Source organism: Telopea speciosissima, chromosome 5 (genome assembly GCF_018873765.1).
Source record: "Telopea speciosissima isolate NSW1024214 ecotype Mountain lineage chromosome 5, Tspe_v1, whole genome shotgun sequence".
NCBI classification, from domain to species: Eukaryota; Viridiplantae; Streptophyta; class Magnoliopsida; order Proteales; family Proteaceae; genus Telopea; species Telopea speciosissima.
This window is the reverse complement of record NC_057920.1, coordinates 42,201,246-42,222,275: the sequence shown is the minus strand read 5'-3', so window position 1 is coordinate 42,222,275 and position 21,030 is coordinate 42,201,246. Positions and strand designations below refer to the sequence as shown.

Sequence of the window (21,030 nt, the reverse complement as noted above, 5' to 3'; positions counted from 1 at the left end):
TCATGGGGCAAGTATTCATGTGTCTCCTGTTGTAATGGGCCAGTTCAATAAGTGCATATGATGGGGTAATCAGTCCTATATGAGATTTTAGTTCTAGTTTCTATTTTTCTTAAGTTTCTAAAAGTCATAGGTTAGTTTCTATTTCAGTCCAAGTAATTTTTAGGAGTTTCTATTTTCTGTTTTATGTAAGGTTTAGGCTAGGTGGAGCCATATCGATTTTCAATTTTGAGTGATATCTAGTTTTATAAGAGAGCTTGAGAATCTGGTTCCAGAAGTTACAGAAAGTGTTTTGGATTTCGTATTGCTGAAACAGTACCGTTGTTTTGGATGAATAAAAAATTCATTACCAAGGGAAAGAAAGGGGGTAGAACAAACAGCAACCAATTATGAGACCCTGCCTTTACAAAGGAAGGAGGCAAGGGCATCAAAAAAGGAAGGGGAAGAACCCCAACAAAACACAAAGGACAGGCACGAGCCTAACTATGACTCAGGAAACAGACCCAACATCAAAGAAATCTCGCGAGCACAGGATTGGGTGGACCACAACAAATACATGAAAGGCCACCTTAGCCAACATGATGTCACGACAAAGGACATGGCCACGGATATCTATATTAAGAGGCAAGAGTTTCTCATTACTGGGCAGGGAAAAGTCCGAGAGGGACCGCTTCTTAGGATAGGGAGGGGAACTTATGTCGGGACGGCAAAAGACACGGGGGGGGGGGGGGGGGGGTAGAGGAACAAGAGAGGTTTGCCCCGAAACAGTACATTCATTTGATTTAAATACTAAATCGCAGTCGAAATGGGTTGTTGTTTCAACCCATTTCGACATATTTTGACCGAAACCTGAGAATTTTACTTAACCCCTTGCTTTTGTGTTTTTTTGGCTATTGCACTTGCAAATCTTGGTAGAACAATGTGTTGGAGGCTTCTACAACACATCTGCAACAAAGATTTGGTGCATTTAAGCTAAATTTATTGAAGATTCTCAGCAAGGTATACCTTTTTATCCTAAAGTTAATTTATCCAAACAATAGGGCAAGTATGTAGTGGTTAAGCTTCAGTTTTATATGTTAGAAATTATAGGCCAATCTACGGCTTCATGGAGTTGAATTTAATTTTCTGTTTACGAATTATTTTAAAAATATTTTGGTTTAAAATTTGATATTCTTGAAAATTTTTTTTGAAAAGAATAGGGTAATACTTGGTGGTTGACTGTTCACTTATGGAGTTATAGTTGTAACACTTGGACACATGTGCGTGTATGGTGTACTTGTAGTTGTAAGTTGTAACATTTTGACATTTAATAATATTAACTTATTTTTATCCATTTGTAAATTATAATTACATATTTTAATTGTTTTCATTTATTTTTGTATGTTATAGTGCTAAATTATGTGCATCATAGACTAATATATTTGAGAAATATACAGCCAAGGTACGCCGTACACTACCAACCTCGGGTATGAAACTAAACTTTGAGTGTGTTTTTATGACAATCTAAAGATTCCATTGTGTTTAGGGATGCTTAGTTAGGACCTCCATGAAGTTTTGGGCCAAATATGGCCATCTGACCACTGAAATGGTCAAACAAAACCAACCGCCGAAATGTGTAAAGTTTTGACTGAAATTCTGTGGTTTTGCAAAATATTTTTATTTAGACTTCTGGAACCTTGCTACCAATAAATTAGGCCTATAACACACAAGATTCATCAAAACAATAGAAATATACATTATTAATGAAGAATCAGAAATCAGCAAGCATACATCAAAGTGTGAAACCATTTTAGCATTAGGATCATACATAAAGTGCTTCAGACTCCGTGGGGAATGAAGAATCACTGTAACTTCGATGAAATTGGGGAAATTTGGAAAAATAGGATGAAATGTTGGTGCAATTTAGACTCAGTGTGAAACCGGATGAGGGCGAAATTTCAGCGAAATGGGGTGACAGTGGCGAAACAGGATAAAATGGCGAAATTTTGCCAAAATCCTGTTTTCTTAATTCGCTAATTTTCCACAGGTAACATTAAACCTTAATTTCTTTAATTAAGGTCATGGTTTTGGGTCACCACCAGTTCTTTAATTTAAAGGCTAAGATACAAAACCAGAGATAACCTTTCCCTAGGTTTTCTCCCATCTATGCAACCAAACAATCGTATCTCCCATTTTCTCTGGATTTTCCTTGCCAGCATCATGAGGGAAAAGCAACCAAGATACAGCATAAAACAGAAACCAAAAGAAAACATCAGGAAAATGGGGACATGAAAATCCAGATTAATTTGTATATGGCATACATTCATGTACAATAGAGTAAAACAGAACCATAAGAAAACATCAAGAAATGGGGACATGAAAATCCAGATTCATTTGTATATGGCATATGGTCATGTACAGTAGAGTTTTTCTTTTTAATAAATACAGCGAAGTTTTGTTGACAGTTTACAGGTAGAATGGTTCCAATAAAGAACCTGGACACTACTGCCTGAGAACAGGCAAACCTGATTTATCTTCCCTCAGGATACGTTGGAAATCTCCCTGTGGCAAGTTGCCCTGACGGAACGTGGCGGAGAGCCCTTCATCGCAAGCATGATTTGCCAGCCAGTCTGCCACCCTATTGCTCTCCCTATATGCAAGGAAATGCAAGGCCTGACCAAGCCAATCAGCTCCAAAGATTCCTGAAACCAGTACCATCCCTGCCATAAACCACACCTTTTGAGGTTGATCATGCGCACCATGGAAACAGAGTCCGAATTACTCACCACCCCAGAAAGGCCCAAATCCTGACATAACTTCAACCCATCCCTCAAAGCACACAGCTCAGCAATAGAGTTCGTGCAGGGGCCATAGAAGTTTGCGAAGGCTGCCAGGACAACACCCTCGCTGTCCCTTATAACCCCTCCCCCTCCACCTTCACCAGGTGTTCCATTTTGGAGAGGACCGTGGGTGCACAAGTTTGGCTCTCGTGGTGTAGGATAAGTTTTGTTGGTTTTCAAGGTTTTTGGAATGGCGATGCCTCCTCGGGAGGATTGCCCTTCTGAGTCTGGGCTTGGGGGGGCCCCTACGGAGTCTCGACCCCCGTTTGCTGCCGTTGTCTCACAGTCTATCTGGAATGCGATTATTTTTCTTTCGTGAGTTCATTGGTTATGGTTATGTTACAAGGAAATGAAATTATTTTTCTATCGTGAGTTCATTGGTTATGGTTGTCTTTGTTTTGGATCAGCTTAGATGGATGCAAGCAAAGAATCCTATAAACTAGCTAGCCTTCTGATTCTCTTAGCTTTTACTGTCTTTTTGAACATGAGTGCAACACAGAAAGAAAACAAGTGAGCAGTATCAAGTCACTAACAGAAATTGATCTAAGATGAAAGAGAAACCCATTTATCTCAATAAGAATCATGTTGCAACTCTCTGTTGCACAGGGAAAAAGAAATCTAGTTTCAATAAAGGAAAGAAGTCTATAGATGTACGAAGAGATACAAGAAAGGGCTTAGAAATGCTTACTCGTTCATGATGAAACTGGAAGGACCGCAAAATGTAACAGAAATCCAGAAGATTAACAAAAAAATCCCTGTCAAAAGTAACTTCGATTGGTTGAAGTAGAACCTAAGCATAGAGGAATAGTCAATAATTAGAAATCCCATATCTGTACAAGTTTACTTGAGTTTTCTTTCATTCCGACCTTCAAATGATGTACAGTTATCAAACAAACTGCAAATAAATAATGACGTGTTTGTTGGACTGGTAAACCTACCTTCAATGATATTTCAAGGTCATGGTCAATTGGTGACGTATCAACTTGGACAGAGACACAAGGTTGTGCAATCTCCAATGCATTTGTCTCGCCATTAACCTACATTTACAAATAGTATACAAAAAAGTATGATAGAAAGGGGAGAAAACAGCTTCTTGTCAGCATCAGTCATAAACAATTTCTTCACAATCAAACTTTTGTGGGAGAACTTCAAAAGGCATAGTTATAATGCTCAGTTGATGCTTATTCACCTATGGGAGACTGAACAGTAGGATTTACTAAAGCAAGAGAGAGAGAGAGAGAGAGAGAACAGATACTGGGAAGGAAAGAGAGAAAAATGTTTTTGTCTATGAGAGGCATTGGATCGCCAATACATCGAAGTGGATGATCATGGATGTTGATCGAGTGGTGGAGACACAGTGTCAAATATCTGTATTAGGCAGTGTATCAGGAAGCTGGTTGTAAGAGACATCTTGGAGACATACCAAAAAGGCGCTAAGAGACAGTAGATATGCTTAAGATATGCATTAATATGCATGGATATGCATATGTACATGGAAAACCAGTATTTTAAGCATTGTTCACCATAAATAAGCAATAAATAAGGATATCCAACCAATGTCAAGCAATTTCTGTCTTCACAGCACTGATGTGATTTAAATCTTCATTGGCAAGTGCAATGTCAAACCTACTAATAAGTAATAAGACACAATTAAGCAAGCAGACCTGGTAATAAGTAGAGTGAAATCAGGTCCTCATTCGCTAATGTCCCAATGGACCCTCTCCTCTCACCCCTCCCTCTGCCTCCTTCCTCTTCTCCGGTGACCCCCACTGGCCCCACCATCTCCGCCTCCTCCTCCCCCTCCCCCTTATCCACCTTCACCACCCCGCCATCCTCATCTTCCACCACTAATAATACAATCCCCTCCGCCACCATCCCATCATCCTCATCTTCCACCGCCACCATCCCTTCTGCACCCGCTGGTCCTAAACAGTGGTCCTCCTCCTCCCCCAGCCAACTACCTCCACCACCGACACTACCCTCCATTTTGTCAAACCTTCTTCTGAAAATGGTGTTCCTTATGCCCTCTGCCCCAACTCCCTCCTCTCACCTGAAATCCCTCAATGGCAATCTTGCCTGGTAGGTCATTTTCTTGGTGCTAGACCCTCTTTCAACATAGTCAAAGCCTCCCTCTCAAAGCAATGGAAAGTCGCTGGTTCGCTGGACACCTTTCTTCTTGAAAATGGGGTGTTCATTTTCAAATTTTTCTCGGATGATGCAAAATCTGGAGCTCTTGATGGCGCTCCCTGGATGGTTGGTTCCAAACCAATCTTCCTCCGCCAATGGAAGCCCCATCTTCTTCTCCACAAGGTCGACCTAAACACCATTCCCTTGTGGATCACCCTCCCTGGTTTGCCTTTGCACTATTGGAGTCAAGAATGCCTTAGTCGATTAGGCTCCGTCGTCGGTTTCCCGTTGCGTACTGATTCTCCAACTCTCAAGAAGGATCGTCTATCTTACGCCAGGATTTGCGTAGATGTCTCGGCCGATGTTCCTCCTCCATCGTCCATCTCCATTATGGAAGAAGATGGATTCTGCTTCGAGCAACCAGTCAAATATGAGTGGATTCCTCCACATTGCAACCTCTGCAAAATTTTTGGCCACCATGCGAAGGACTGTGCAGCTACTTCTCCTCTGTCCACTGCTTTGCTAAACTCAACTCAGGCTTCTCAGCCTTCGCCTACCGCTAAGTGTCCCTCAACTTCTTTGGTTTCTCCTCGGATGGTTCTCACGACATCCCCGTCGACTGCTACTGCTCCTCCGACCGTTACTAGAATGGGCTTCTCCCTGGTTTTGCTCTCATCAATGCTTCTTCGACCCTTTCTGGCTCCCTCAGATCCCTTAGTCAAGGAAGAGACCCCGTCTTTCACCGCAATCGCCGCCGCCACCAGAATGGTCGTCAACAACACAGTTGCCGTAGCATCTCTCTTCGTGCCTCTAGCTCCCCTCCATGCACGATGGAGCTTCAGCTACCAGTTCCCAAGGCCCCCCTGGCCCCTACTGTGCTGGCTCCTTCCTTGTCGGCTTCTCTGACAATTGAGCTTGTCCTCTCGAACCATGAAGTTCCCTTTGGAGACAGTTCTTTCCCGTTTGCTACCTCTGCTAGGGCTCAGTTGCTACCCTTGTAGAGTATCTCTGTTGCGTGCTCTGAGCTTGGAAGACCCTCTTTGCCTTCTCCTTCTCTTGATGTGATGACAAGCAGGCTACACAGATCGCAAGCTCCTCCAGACGATGCCACAGTGGAAGCCCTGGCGAGCTCTAACACCAAAAGCCATTCTTGTGCTAAGGCTCCGTCTCCAACGCAAAGGTTAGTCCCCCTTTACCTAATCCAGCCTCCCAACCCCTTTTATCCAGCCACTTTCCCCTTTTACCCCCTTATTACCTAATCCCCCCTTTTTACCCCCTTATTACCTGACCCCCCCTTACCAGCTCCCTCCCCTACCACGTGCCCTCCTTCGCGACTTAAACACCCTCCCTCTCATCCATCCTTGGTCCTTTTCCCCCGATCCATGAAACCTCTTCCTTTGCCTCCCATCCTCCAACTTTCTCTCCCTTTGCCAAGCCCACCCTTTCGGCCCATCGTCTCCCTAACCTGATCCCCTCTCCCCCATCCCACGCCCAATCCTTCTTCACCTATAACCTTCCCATTTTCCAACCTCCGGCCCATCTCTATCAAAAACACTATCCCAACCCATCCACCCCCTCCCTGACCCGATCCATTTCTCACCCTTCTCTTTCGGCTAACCACCCCTTGGAACCCTCCCTCCCCCCCCCCCCTTTAGTAAATACCCTGCCCCCCCGCCCCCTTGAGACTGCCTAGCCTTATCCGCTGTGGTACACCCCCATCCCTGGCTCGGATTTGCCCCGGCCTCCCAGCAGGCCTGTTGTTCATAGCCTGCCTATTGCCTATTCTCGTCGTCAGTACAAGAGTACCCCCTCTCGGGAACCTTGCCTCTCTCCCTCTAGTTCCCCATGTCGGCCAGCTTCATTTGGAATGTCTGGGGCCTCAACTCCCTGGCTAAGCATCAGGATATTAGATCCCTTATTAAGTCCACTCACTCCTCTTTCTATGCTCCTCTAGAAACCTGTGTTCTCCAGGAGAACGCTGCCCGCATTGCAGCATCCATAGCCCCCTCCTGGTCTCTGCTCTCCAACTACAACCATTCCCCTAATGGTTGTATTTGGATCCTTTGGGACTCCTCTAAAATTCACTTCTCCCTATCCCTTTCCTCTTCCCAACTTCTCCACCTCCGTTTTTCCTTTCCTAACTCCCCCACCTCTTTCTTCATTTCTGTCATCTATGCGTGCAACCAGGCTGCCGATAGTTTGTCTCTTTGGACTAAGCTCTCCCTCCTCAAATCCGGTATGGATTCCCTTCCTTGGGGAGTGGGTGGTGACTTCAATATGGTGCGATCTCAATCCGAGAAAATGGTTAGAAGACCCATAGATCCTTCTTCTGTTAATGCCTTTAATGATTGCATTGAGGATCTCGGTATAGACGAACTTAGATGGTCAGGCTCCCCCCTCACTTGGCACAATCGTCGTGTGGGGCCTGACTATATCGCTTGCAAGCTCGACCGATTCCTCTCAAATGAAGCCTAACTCAACTCTTTCCTTCACTCCCATGCCAATTTCCTTCTTCAGGGCTTATCTGACTACAGCCCTTGTCACATTCTTATTCAGCCCTACTCTTCCTTTGGTCCCAAGCCTTTCAAATTCTTTGATATGTGGACCTCCCACCATCTCCACCTCCCCACCATCCTGAAAGCCTAGCGCACCCCGGTTTCCTCCCCCTCCCTCCGTCTCATTGCCCTTACTAGAAAGCTTCGTCACATCAAGTCCACCCTCAAAAGTTGGAACTTATCCACCTTTGGAAACATCCCTTCCCAGCTCCCCTCTTTTCAGTCTAACCTCTCTCTTGTCCAATCCATACTCCAATCGGATCCCCTCAATCCTGAGCTTGCCCTTGAGGAGAAACAACTCTCTGAGGATCTCTCCTCCCTCTCTTCCCTTGAAGAAAGCTTCTTGTGCCAAAAATCCCGCATTAAGTGGTTGGACCTTAAAGACTCCAATATTGCCTGCTTCCATCGGTCTCTAAAAGCTAGGCTAAACTCCAATTCCATCACCTTACTGCATTCTCCCGATGGGACTCCCCTCTCCTCGGTCCATGATATCAAGTCGGCAACCATTTCCTTCTTCTCTACCTTGTTCAATCCCCCCCTTTACCCCCTCCCCCCTTCCTCCTGGCCTTATTGACAAGTTTGTTCTCCCTCTCTTATCTGCTTCTCTTCTTGCCAACCCCCCTGATGAGGAAATCTCCTAGGCAATTCTCACCCACAAATCCAATAAAGCCCCTGGTCCTAACGGTTTCAGCATGGGTTTTTTTCTTAGCTGCAGGGATACAATTAAAGGTGATCTGTTCAAAGCCATTTGCAGCTTCTTCTTTAAGCCCAGCCAGCTTGCTCAGGTCAATCAGACTTTCATCAGCCTCATCCCTAAAAAAGATGGAGCTACCTCCCTATCTGATTTTAGACCTATCTCCCTTTGCAATCTTCTTTACAAGTTCATTGCCAAGATCCTTGCCAATAGAATTAAGACTGTTATCCCCTCCCTCGTCAGCCCTAATCAATCTGCCTTTATTTCTGGCAGAAGTATTGGGGACAACATTATACTTTGCTCTGAAATTATGCAAGGGTTTGACCGCAAATCTCACTCGCTGGTTGCCCTAATGAAAATTGACCTCCACAAAGCTTTTGACTCCCTCCGGTGGGACTTCATATGCGATGTGCTCTCCCAAATGGGCTTTCCCCTTGCTTTTGTTCGTTGGATTTATGCCTGTATCTCCTCCCCTTCCTTCTTTGTCCTTGTTAATGGTTCCCCTGGTGGCTTTTTCCATTCCAAAGTCGGCATTCACAAAGGTTGCCCCTATCCCCTTTCCTGTTCTCCCTGGCTCTGGAAGTCCTCTCTAGGAGCCTCCAAACTAAAACGGATCTCCATCTCATCTCTCCTATTCCCAAATGCAAGCATATTAACCTCACCCATCTGGCCTTTGCAAACAATTTGATGATCTTCTCTAAGGCTTCCCCCTCCTCTATTTCAGCCATCATGGATTCCCTCCACCTCTTTGAATCTCTCTCCGGTCTCCGTATCAATCTCCTTAAATCCAAAATCTTCCTTCCGGGCATCCCTGAGGCAGACAAAGAGACCCTTCTCCGTCTAACTGGGTTTTCCATTGGTTCTCTCCCTGTTAAATACCTCGGTCTTCCCCTTATCCCTGCCAGGCTCTCTACTCACCACTGTACTCCCATGCTGGACAACATCCGCAAGCGTCTCCAGCTTTGGAAAGCCAAACTACTATCCTATGCTAGCTGACTTGTGTGCATCCGTTCAGTCCTCCAAGCTTCCTACATCTATTAGAGTGGCATTTTTGGTATTCCTAAAGCCACCATCAAGGCTATGGATCGCCTCTTCTGTGCTTTCCTCTGGAAAGGGAATGATTCATCCAAATTCCTCCACCCTACTAGTTGGAAGTCAATCTGTCTCCCCAAATCTGAAGGAGGTCTTGGTATTCGTCAAATTCGTGATTCCAATACCGCTAGCATCCTTAAGCTCATTTGGAAAATCTCCTCCCGTTAGGATTCCATCTGGGTCAATTGAGTCTACTCCCATCTTCTCAAGAAGGATTCCATTAGGACTGCCCCCGTTCCCTCTGACTCCTCCTGGATTTGGCGTAAGATCCTCCTTCTCCGTCCCCTCGCCCTTCGTGCTACCTCATCCTTCATTGTAGACGGCTCCTCCACTTCCCTTTGGCTTGATCCTTGGCATCTGCTTGGAGTTCTTTTCAATGTCTTTGGGCCCAGGACGATTTATTCTTCTGGCCTTCCTGAAGATACCCCACTCTCCTCCCTCATTTCCCTTGGCTCTTGGACCCCCCACCCCTACCTTAATCCCTCTATTCTTTCCCACATTTGGCCGTCCCTCCCCCCCCCCCCTTCACCCCTCCCCCCCTCCTCATGCGGATAAGGTTCTCTGGCTCCCTTCCCCCAATGGCCTTTTTAGCTCCATCTCTGCTTAGAATTTTGTTCGAGACCCTTGCCCCACCATCCCCTAGCACAAATTAATCTGGTTCAAAGGTCATATCCCCTGTCACAGCTTCACAGCCTGGAGAACTCTTACACTTTACCTTCCTACCCAAGCCTTCCTTCTCCATCGCAATATCCCGGTCTCCCCATCTTACGCCCTTTGTTGGAATGGCCATGAAGACATACCCCACCTTTTCTTTGCTTGCCCATTTTCCGCCACCATCTGGAAAAAAGCCCTCTCCACGATCTGGCCCCGCTGTAGGAGACCCCTGGCCTTTGATTGAGAATGGCTCTGGTTGGACATAACCTTTTCCGGGACATCTATATGTGACACTATTGGAAATCTGGTTGTTGGCACTGCTATTTATCATATTTGGATGGAGCGGATCCTTAGGAGATGGACTTCCAACTCTCGATCTTTTGATCTGATTTGGAAAGCCATCTCTTTTAACGTCTCTTCTAAGCTCAGTGTTACTCGCTAGTCACCTTTTGGATACCCCAAGGAACTGGCATATTGTTGTCTTCTGGGGTCTTTATTTGTTTCTTTTACAGTCTACCACCTCTGCGTAGGTTAGGTTGCTGGTTCTTGTTTCCCCCCCCCCCCCACCCTTTTTCCCCTCTCTCTTATATATTCCCCCCCTGGAGTTGGTAATATATTTATTCACCAAAAAAGAAAAAAAAGCAAGCAAACCTTAAAAAAAAATCTATTGTGTATTAGGATAGTAGCCTAAAGTAACCCTAAAGGCTATATTTGAAAAAGTATGCAGTCAAGTACACTATGAACCTAGGGTACAAAACCAAATTAGCATTGACTGTGTTTTAAACAATCTAAGTGTTCTATTATGTTTGAGATGTGCTTAATTAGGGTCTCCTTGATGTTTCAGGCCAAAATATGGCCATTTGTCCACCGAAATGTTGGAAGGAAACTAGTGTAATACAGGTACAAGGGAAGAATTATCATAAGGGTATTTTAGTCTTGTACTCTATTCTGGAATGTTCCTCTATTCTATTATAAATAAAGTTGGCCTGTGTCACATTGACACAAGTCATTCTCCCATTTTTCCAGATTTCATCATGGTATCCAGAGCCAGGGAAAATCGACCTAGGTTTTTTGGTCATACGTGAGACTAAGAAAACAGCCGCCTCTCACCCCATTGCAATACCACTACCTTAGCACCACCACCACCACCACTTCTACCTCCCACCTCCAACACCGTTTCTGCCTTCCCTTTCTCTTCCGCCTTCTCTCTCTCTTCTCACGTCTCTCTCTCTCTCTCTTCTCGCGAGACCACCACACACCCTTCTCAACTTTTTTCCTTCAAGTTTTTTCCCCTCCCACTTTTTTCCGCCTCATTTTTCCTTTTTCCGCCTCTACAGCCTAAGCCGCAAGGGTCCCCTTCCCTGCCTATATCTTTCGACTTCCCTTGTTGGTGAGTGTATCCCACCAAGGGCTCTTTGCCTTTACCTATGCCTTAAATCTCCTTTTCTTTTGGAGATTTGTTTATGTGCCGCTTCGTTGAGTGATGCTTTGTGATATTTTTTTCCCTTCTCTGCGACCATGTCTGAGGACGAAAATTCTGCCATCTCTTCTAGACAAGTGGGAACCTTTGTGCATCGTGAGAAGGATTTCCCTAGTTTCCAGACTAACTCTGTTAAACTGGATGGCAATAATTACCTCATGCGGTCGAGGTCTGTTTGCTTGTCGTTGGTTCCCATGGTTTGAAAGGCCATTTGATGAGTACCACTCTTCGTCCAACTGCTGCAGGGAAGGCCCAGGATAAATGGGATCTCGATGAGTGCCTGGTGATGTCCCTTCTAGTCAGTTCTATTTATCCTGCGATTTCACAGAGTTATCTGTTGTTGGAGACTGTTGCCGATGTCTGGAGTATTGCCAAAGAAACCTATTCTAAGGTTGGTAATGATGCCCAGTGCTACGAACTCCGTCGGAAGATACAAAAGATGGAACAAAAGGATCTTATTCTTAACCAGTACTCCAATGCCATAAGAGGTATCTGGCAAACCTTGGATTTCTATGGGAAGTTTACTGCTATGTGTTAGGCTGACACTATTTCCTACCGCTACTGGGAAGAGAAGCTTCGGGTGTATGATTTTTTAGCCGGACTAAACATGGAGTATGATCCCATTCGTGCACATGTCTTAAATAGGGATTCCTTTCCAAACCTTTCCCAGGCGTATGCTATTATTGCTTCTTAAGAAAGCCGACGTGAGGCTATGGTACACCCTCCTACTATGGAGCGTGCTGCCCTTTATACGGCTCCCTCTAAAGGGGCTTTGACTTCCTCTGCGGCCTCTCCTACTGTTCAAAATCGTGGTTCTGCTGCCCCATCTGCGCAACCTCCTGTTAAGTGTAACTATTGTGGGAAAGAGCGTCACAGCAAGGATCATTGTTGGAAGCTTCATGGCCGTCCCGTTGAGTCCCGTGGGCATGGTCCACCAAGGGCTGGAGGCAGTGCTGCCCATCAGTCCATCTCTGAGGACGATTCTTCCAGTACACCTCTCTCTACCAATGAGATGACCCACCTGTGGAGTTTGATGTCAAGGCTGGAATCTACAACTTCAGCACCTTCGGCCCATGCCAGTGTTGCCTCTGCCACTACTACACCTTCCTCTGCCAGTGCTTCTACAGGTATTCTGTTTTATGGTCAGAGCTCCTCTGTCAAATCCACTTCTTGGATTATTGACTCTGGCGCTACCTACCACATGACAAGCTCTCCAAAACATTTTTCCCAGTATTATCCATTAGCTAGTAATCATAAAGTTCGGGTTGCTAATGGATCTTTTTCTCCTATATCTGGAAAGGGAGTTATAAATTGTTTACTTTCCCTTTCTTTATCTTCTGTTCTTCATGTCTCACATTTTTCTACTAACCTGTTATCCATTAGTAGCATTACACATGAGCTAAATTGTAAAGTGACTTTCTTTCCTTCTCACTGTGTCTTTCAGGACTTCGAAACGGGCAGTACGATTGCATGTGATAAGATGGAAGGTGGCCTATACCTATTAGAGCGGCCTCCTACTGCATTATCTACCGTGGCTTCTCTCCCAGGATCTGGATCTAAAACACTTGTTGATTTACACGCATTGCATCGAAGATTAGGACACCCACCATTAAGAACTCTTACTAGCTTATTTCCTAGTTTTTCTAGAGATTGTAATTTGAACAATTTTAATTATGATGCTTGCATTTTTGCAAAGCAAAACAGATCTACATACCCAATGTAGGATACTCGTAGTTTAATTCCTTTCAATTTAATTCATTCTGATGTGTGGGGCCCTACCCGTGTGGTTTCTTCTTCTGGTTTTCGTTGGTTTGTGACTTTTATTAATTGTTTTAGTCGAACAACTTGGGTTTATTTAATGCACCAGAAGAGTGATGTTTTTTCTATTTTTCAGCATTTTCATAACATGGTTTCAACCCAATTTGATGCTAAAATCAGAATTCTAAGGTCTGATAATGGCACTGAATATTCGATTGGGGCATTTCAGTCATATTTTTCTGCCCAGGAGATTGTTCACCAGACTTCTTGTGTTCATACTCCACCTCAAAATGGAGTGGCCGAAAGAAAAAACCGTCATCTCCTAGAAGTTGCTCGGTCTTTAATGTTAGCTATGAATGTCCCTGTTCATTTTTGGGGTGATGTTGTCACTACGGCGGCCTTTCTTATTAATAGGATGTTGTCTCGTGTCCAAAATAATAAGAGCCACATAGAAACTCTTCTTGGTAGTGTCACTTTCCATGTTCCACCTAAAGTTTTTGGGTGTGTTGCTTTTGTTCGGAATCATCATGTGCATGGGAAATTAGATCCCAGGGGTCTTCGGTGTATTTTTTTGGAATACTCAGCTACCCAAAAAGGTTATAAATGTTACCATCCTTCTTCTCGAAAAAATTTTGTTTCCATGGATGTTATTTTTCAGGAAAATGTTCCCTTTTACCCTGTCGCTCTTCAGGGGGAGTCTGTTCCTGTTCACCAGGAAGAGGTCCTTCAAATTCCCATAGATCTGCCTTAGGAAGAAGAGGATGTTCTTGAGGATGGGGTTACTAGTCAGGAACAAAGGCAAAGTGAGATTTCTGTTCAGGGGGAGACTCCTATGTCCTGTACTGTGCCCACTGAACCCATTATTCAGGCCAATAATCAGCCAGGCAATGGAAAAATGGTTCAGGGAGATAAGTCACTTCTGACATATGACAGGAAGGGAAAGCTCAACCAGAATAGGCCTCCGACCATCTTTCCTCTAAGATTGACTGCACCGGTTCCAAGTTCTACTACCTCTGAAGACTCTGGTAAGCTTCCATTTGTTCCTCCTTCTGATTCCAATCCTACTCTTGACCTTCCTATTGCTACTAGGAAAGGTAAACGTAGTTGCACTCACCACCCAATTTCAAATGTTGTTTCTTACGACTCATTATCTCCTATTTTTCAGACCTTTCCTGCTTCCATGTCCTTTGTTTCTCTTCCTAACTCTTGGCAGGAGGCAGTGGCACACTCGGATTGGAAAGAAGCTATGAGGGAAGAGATGAGCGCCCTTGATAAAAATAACACGTGGGATTTGGTTCAGCTTCCACCGGGAAAGAGAGTTGTAGGGTGTAAATGGGTATTTGCAGTTAAACACAAGGCTGATGGGAGCATTAAGCAATTCAAAGCCAGGCTGGTTGCTAGAGGCTACACCCAGACGTATGGAATTGACTATCACGAGACGTTTGCTCTAGTGGCTAAGATGAACACTGTGAGGGTTCTCCTGTCTTATGCAGTAAATCAGGGATGGAACTTATTTCAACTTGATGTAAAAAATGCATTCTTGCATGGTGAGTTGATTAAGGAGGTCTACATGGATATTCCACCAGAATTTGATTCTCCAGAGACTTAAGGAAAGTGTGTAAGCTCAATCGAGCTCTTTATAGGTTGAAGCAGTCTCCCCGGGCATGGTATGGTAGGTTTCATAAAGCTATGGTCTCCATTAGGTTCAAGCAAAGTAATGCAAATCACACTCTATTCATTAGAAGGACTACCAAACATGTGACTATGTTGATTGTATATGTTGATGATATAGTCATCACTGGGAGCAGCCAGGAGGAGATTGATTCTTTGAAAACATTTCTGGGCACTGAGTTTGAGATCAAAGACCTAGGAAAGCTTAGGTACTTCTTGGGGATTGAGGTTGCCTACTCTAACAAAGGAATCTCATTATCTTAAAGGAAGTACACCTTGGATCTATTGTCTGAGACAGGTATGTTGGGATGCAAGCCAGCAGACACCCCTGTTGAACCTAATTGTCACCTTCGGCTAAAGGAACGAGAACCTATGAATAGGGAGCAATACCAGCGACTGGTAGGACGTTTGATTTACTTGTCCCACACTCGTCCAGACATTGCCTTTGCAGTAAGTCTGGTAAGCCAGTACATGCATGGCCCCTATTCTACACATTTGGATGTTGCCTACAGAATTATTGAGGTACTTGAAAACTGCTCCAGGAAAAAGAATTGTCACATGAAAATTGAAACATATATAGATGCAAATTGGGTTGGATCACCTGATGACAGGTGTTCCACTTCTGGCTACTGCACTTATGTTGGGGGGAATCTTGTCATCTGGAGGAGCAAGAAGCAAACTGTTGTGGCTCATTCTAGTGCAGAGGCCGAGTATCGGGCTATGGCCCAAGGTATATGTGAAGCTCCTTGGCTTCAAGGTTTGTTGCAAGATCTTGGAATTGAGGTTGAGATGCCTATGCGGTTGAACTCTGACAACAAATCCACAATCAGCATCACTCATAATTCTGTTCATCATGATCAAACAAAGCATGTGGAGATTGATCGTCACTTTATCAAGGAGAAACTTGATAGTGGTCAGATGTCCATCACCTTTGTTCCTTCAAATGATCAGCTTGCAGATGTTCTTACCAAAAGCTTGAGTCCTAAGTTATTTGAGTCTATTGTTGGCAAGTTGGGCATGATAGATATATATGCACCAACTTGAGGGGGAGTGTTGTAATACAGGTACAAAGGTAGAACTGTCATAAGGGTATTTTAGTCTTGTACTCTATCCTGGAATGTTCCTTTATTCTATTATAAATAAAGCCGGCCTGTGTCACATTGACACAAGTCATTCTCCCATTTTTCCAGATTTCATCAGAAACCAACCACCAAAACATGCAGGGTTTCGACTACTTCTCGTACCTTGTTCCTACCAATCCTAGTTGGTCTTAATTTCTCTAAGTCAGGTTTAATGAGCCGGAAGCAAGTCCTACCTGGAATATGAGCTCCTCTGTCAATAACCTTGCAGGGATTTTATTTTCTCTTATTTTAGTTCTGTTCCTAGTTATAGGATTATGTGGTCAGCAAATAGGATAGTAATACACATTGCATTTGCCTAGTGAGTCCGAATCTGTGGTATGGGCACTAGGTTGGGGCCAGACTGGGATGGGATAGGAGGACCAACCTACAACTAGACTTTAGATTGGGCCTCAGCAGGTACATAAAACAGTCTTATCCATATTTTGGAATGTGATCGAGTTGTATTAAATACTGAGTTCTTGAGTTCCATATAAGGGACATCAGGTAAACCCACATGTTATTCTCAGTTTTTGTCATTTTTTCTTATTTTCTTTTAAGTTTTAATAGACAAAACAGTCCTTGATTTGGAACTTTAGTAGGGATGTTAGAGTTCTTTTAACTTAGAGTAGAGTTTTTACTTCATAAAAGCTTGTAACAACCATGTTTTGGTCATCTTCCTAATCAAAATTTTAGATCAGAAGTTCATATCTCCTTTGAGAACTTGTTATCTTTGGTTTGCTAGAATTTCAACAAGAGAAAATCAAGGTGTTTGATGGAGATCAAATCCTACCTTACTCTGTATGCTTTCAGGTTTCAGCTACTTAAACCAAATGATTGCAAAAGCCACATGAAGATTTCTTGCACGAAACAGGATACAATTTAGGAAAAAAAATACTTAAATGCCATTCCCTAACAACAGGCGTTCAGGATCACATCAAAACTAAAAGCCCTATTGCTCATTAGAGTGTTTTGCATCCTGCTTCCTGCTTTCCTTGGTTTTGTGAGACTCTGGTGGTGGATGGATGTTTCATGAAGAGTAAGGGGATATAACGAAACAAAAATATTAGGACATTAATAAAGAGACCCAAGCTTAAGCTTCCAGGTAGAATTGGTCAACTTAATAGAACACAAGATCAGCCAATTCCTCACTTTTGAATGCAATTAAGGCATTGCAGAGATTTTATTTAAATTGGCAAGAAAAATTAATGCAAAGGAAGTATACAAACCTTTTTGCTAAGCAAAATGACATTATTTGAACAAGGGTTGACCAACATCATGGAGTTAAGTGATGCAATGATGGTTGCAGAGTCATTCCAAAGCTTACATTCAATAATAGCTCCATCAAAAGTCAACTGAACCGTCTCCCTGCCATCCCTCCTTAAATTTTACAGAAAAACAATGAACACATGAAATTGATTAACATTAATCTCTAGCTCAAAGTACTTAAATGATGGAAATAAATCAAAGGCTCAATAAAAGAAAAACATTTTCAGTCACAATTCAATCTCAAAGACAAAGATCTACAAAAATTGACCATTTGCAATTTAAAATTCCATCCCCCTAGTCGACCCCTTGGGGTGTTTAAACAGGTGAGGCTCTGAAGAGCCTCCCTCATTCCCAGTGAGAGTCTAACACTCTCTCTCCTGTTTGACTTGAAACCCTGATGGGCTTAAGTGATGGACTTCTAATTAGTAAAGAAGCAGAATCTAAAAAGGGAATAATTTTAATTAATTAATTTAAACATTAATGAGCCTTTAATTAATTAGCATCAAGCCCATGCTAGTTTAAATATAATATTTAATAATTAGCAAATCCCAGAAATACCCCTACATATCAAATATGCACCAACCCTCGACTAAACAACATTATCGTCATGGAATCTAGGGCATGTATACTTGTACTGCCAAACCCCATTCCATGGTATATGTCCGTATCGGAGTGTCTGTGTACGTGATCGGAATCCGCAAAACAAAATTAAACTCTTTAATCAAATACATAATTATAAGTTATCATTTTTTGTGAAAATATGTTTTGCAAAAACCATTTAACAAACCGGTACAGGATCCTAATTCAAATCCGACCATCCATAGACTAACTCCCCTTGATGTTCCTCAATCGAGCAATAGAGACCATGTTGAGTGACTCTTTTACTCACACAATATTTACGTATTCCCAGAACACCGGCTTTAGTTCTCTTGAACAGCAGTTATTGATGAACCAAAGAATACACTCACATCATGCAGTGACAAGGCCCTCTCAGGTACTAGGTCTCGGTGACACATGTCTATCCCAAACCTACATCTGGCAGTAATACATTAGGGAAACGACAAAATAAGATTCTTCGCCAACACACACATCAACATGTGCGTACTCGCATTCGTACGCCAACATCAAACATGTCTAGGCATACCCAATGTGACGACGATGTGATAAGGGCTGCCCAATCCAAACCCTAGTCATGACTACCAATTTAAAGTAATACTTATGGACATACATTGCTCAAAAAGTTTCTATCGCATGTGATCATATTAAACAAAAATGTATGAAATGTCTAATACATAATAAACCAGGTCAAACCGGATTGAACCGGCTTTGATGGACTCACATATCCAACACTCTTTTCCTATGTTGGCTGCTTGAGTTAATCAGATCTGTTCTTTAGTCAGCTTATATGTATTGGCCGGCATTTTTGGACTGCCCAGTCTACTATTTCCAAAGTCTTTCATTTGTGGCTTTCTTTGAAAAGGTTGTGATGCTAATAGATTCCTTCACCTAGTTAGTTGGGATTTCGTCTGTCTCCCCAGAGCCATAGTACTAAAACTCGCAAAATTTCGGTCGAGATATCAAATATTTCGAGTATCTCGACCTGTCCGAAACGAAACGCAAGTCCGATATGAAAAAATGCAATATTTTGGAAATTTCGGTCATCTCGTTTCAAAAATTTCGGTAATTTCGGTAATCTCGTTTCGAAAATTTCAGAAATCTCAGTCATTTTTGGCATTTTACACCCACAGAAAAATACCATATTTCGACGAAATTTCGGTATCTCAGAAATTTCGGTCAGACCGAAACACCGAAACGAAACGAGATTTAGTACCATGCCCAGAGCAGAAGGTGGCCTTGGTTTGAGAAGAATCAAGGATGTTAATTATGCAGGCATCCACAAATTGATTTGGAAGCTCGCGGCTAAAAGGAAAAGTATTTGGGTTGAGTGGGTCTACTCCCGCTTTCTCTGTACTGAATCCATTTGGTTTGCCCTATTACCTCCAAATGTTTCCGGGGGTCTGGAGAAAGATTTTACAACTCAGACATCTTGCTTCAGGAGTCATCAAATCTTTGTTTGATGACAGCTCTTCTAAGTTATATCAGATTCTGGTTTGACATCTGCCACCCCCATGGAGTTCTCATTCTTTCGGTTGGTGCTACAGCTATCTATTCTGCTGGGTTTGAAAGACTTGATCAGATGTCGGATATCCCCCCCCCCCCTCCCTTCCTCCTCATTGTCAGCTGTTTGGAATGTGTTTTGCAAAGTATTCCCACACAGCCCTGAGGTACACATGATATTGTTATGTGGTCAGCATCCCAGTCGGGCCTCTTCAGTTCCAAGTCGGCTTGGGACCTAGTTAGGGCCCGAGGTCCTACAGCAGCTTGGAGCCATCTTGTCTGGTTCAAGAAGCATATCCCCTGACTCAATTTCACCGTTTGGAGGGTGTTCTCTTGTTGTCTCCCGACTCAGGCTTTGCTCATTCATACACAGATTTCCATCTCCCCCCAGTGCTGCCTTTGTTGGAATGCTACTGAAGACGTGGATCATATATTCTTTGACTGCCCCTTCTCCTCAGTTTGGCAAGGCCTTCTGGTCAAACGTTGGCCCCGTCTAGAAGGATTTTTCCCTATGAGAGATAATGGATCTGGGTAGAGATATGACCATTGCTGGAAACTCTAGCTGTGACTCAGTTGGTAAGCTCGCTTTCAGTGATGCCATTTACCATATTTGGTTTGAGCGCAATCTAAGAAGATGGTCCTCGAAGCCTAGATTCTTTCAACAGATTTGGGATCTCATCTTATTTGATGTGAACCATAAGGTTGCTGCTTCTCCCGTTAGGTGACCCAATACGCTTCGTAATTGGCTTATTATTAATGCTTGGGGCCTCTCCCATTCTCTTATTCAAGCCCATGCCTTCTCTTCTCCCCCCCCCCTCCCCCACCTTGTAATGGCAGGGTCTTGCTCCTTGTATTGTTCTTTCTTCTTTGGTAATGAACTCTTTTACTCAGCCAAAATAAATCCGCCAAAAAGAATTCCAAAAATGACCTTTATCATTTATAAAAGATAAAATGAACAAAGCATTCCATGGCCAACCTCGGCCCCCAACTCAGATTTCCTAGTTGCGGACCTCCCAACAGTGGTACACATTTTGACTGGCCTGCACCATGTGGAAATCCCTTGTCGGTAGAATGTTTCATGGTCTAGAAAGACCGGCCAACAGCTGGGTGGGACTAGATGTTTAACACCTTCCCAATATGTAACCTGATCCCTTACCAAGGCTCTGGAAGCTGCCCTTTTGCCTTAACCATCTCAGGAGTCACTTTTTTCCCCACTGAGGAGGGAAAGGCATCTAAGCAACCTAGGACCCCTAAAACTAGGTGGCGACTACAAAGAATAGAAAGGTGCCCCAGATCGACCCGATAGAGACCAACGTCTCAGTCGCATCGCCATGATCACCTTGGCCATCACCGGTCCCTGGTCTCCCCCCCCCCCCCATCCCCCACAATTGGCCAGTTTAAATCCTCTTGATTGAAGAACAACAAGAGTTATCACGAGGAACTACAAATGTAAAAACATTGTTGACAGAGGGCTCAAGTGAAGTATTTTGTTTTCCAAATGAGAAATGAGAAATACCAAAATAAATCTACTTAGGATCTAACAGCCACTCTACACTCAAATGGAAAATGTAAAGCAATACTAAATGATGCCTTGATTTTCATTCATAAGTTAATGGTCAGAAACCTTTTACAAAAGCAAAGATCATGGACAAATATAACAAAACAAAAGAGGATGAGT

General features: G+C 43.5%; 1 protein-coding gene across 2 annotated transcripts in view; it reads right to left on the bottom strand.

Moving 5' to 3' along the window:
* LOC122661037 overlaps window positions 1-21,030 on the bottom strand; it is a 207,419-nt gene that overhangs the window by 99,091 nt on the left and 87,298 nt on the right. For both annotated transcript variants that reach the window (XM_043856340.1, XM_043856341.1), the window contains exons 16-18: window positions 17,195-17,345; window positions 3,755-3,853; window positions 3,505-3,606 (exon numbers count right to left, since the gene is read on the bottom strand). In XM_043856340.1, coding sequence (XP_043712275.1) covers window positions 3,505-3,606; window positions 3,755-3,853; window positions 17,195-17,345 — 352 coding nt within the window. The remainder of the gene's footprint in view (window positions 1-3,504; window positions 3,607-3,754; window positions 3,854-17,194; window positions 17,346-21,030) is intronic.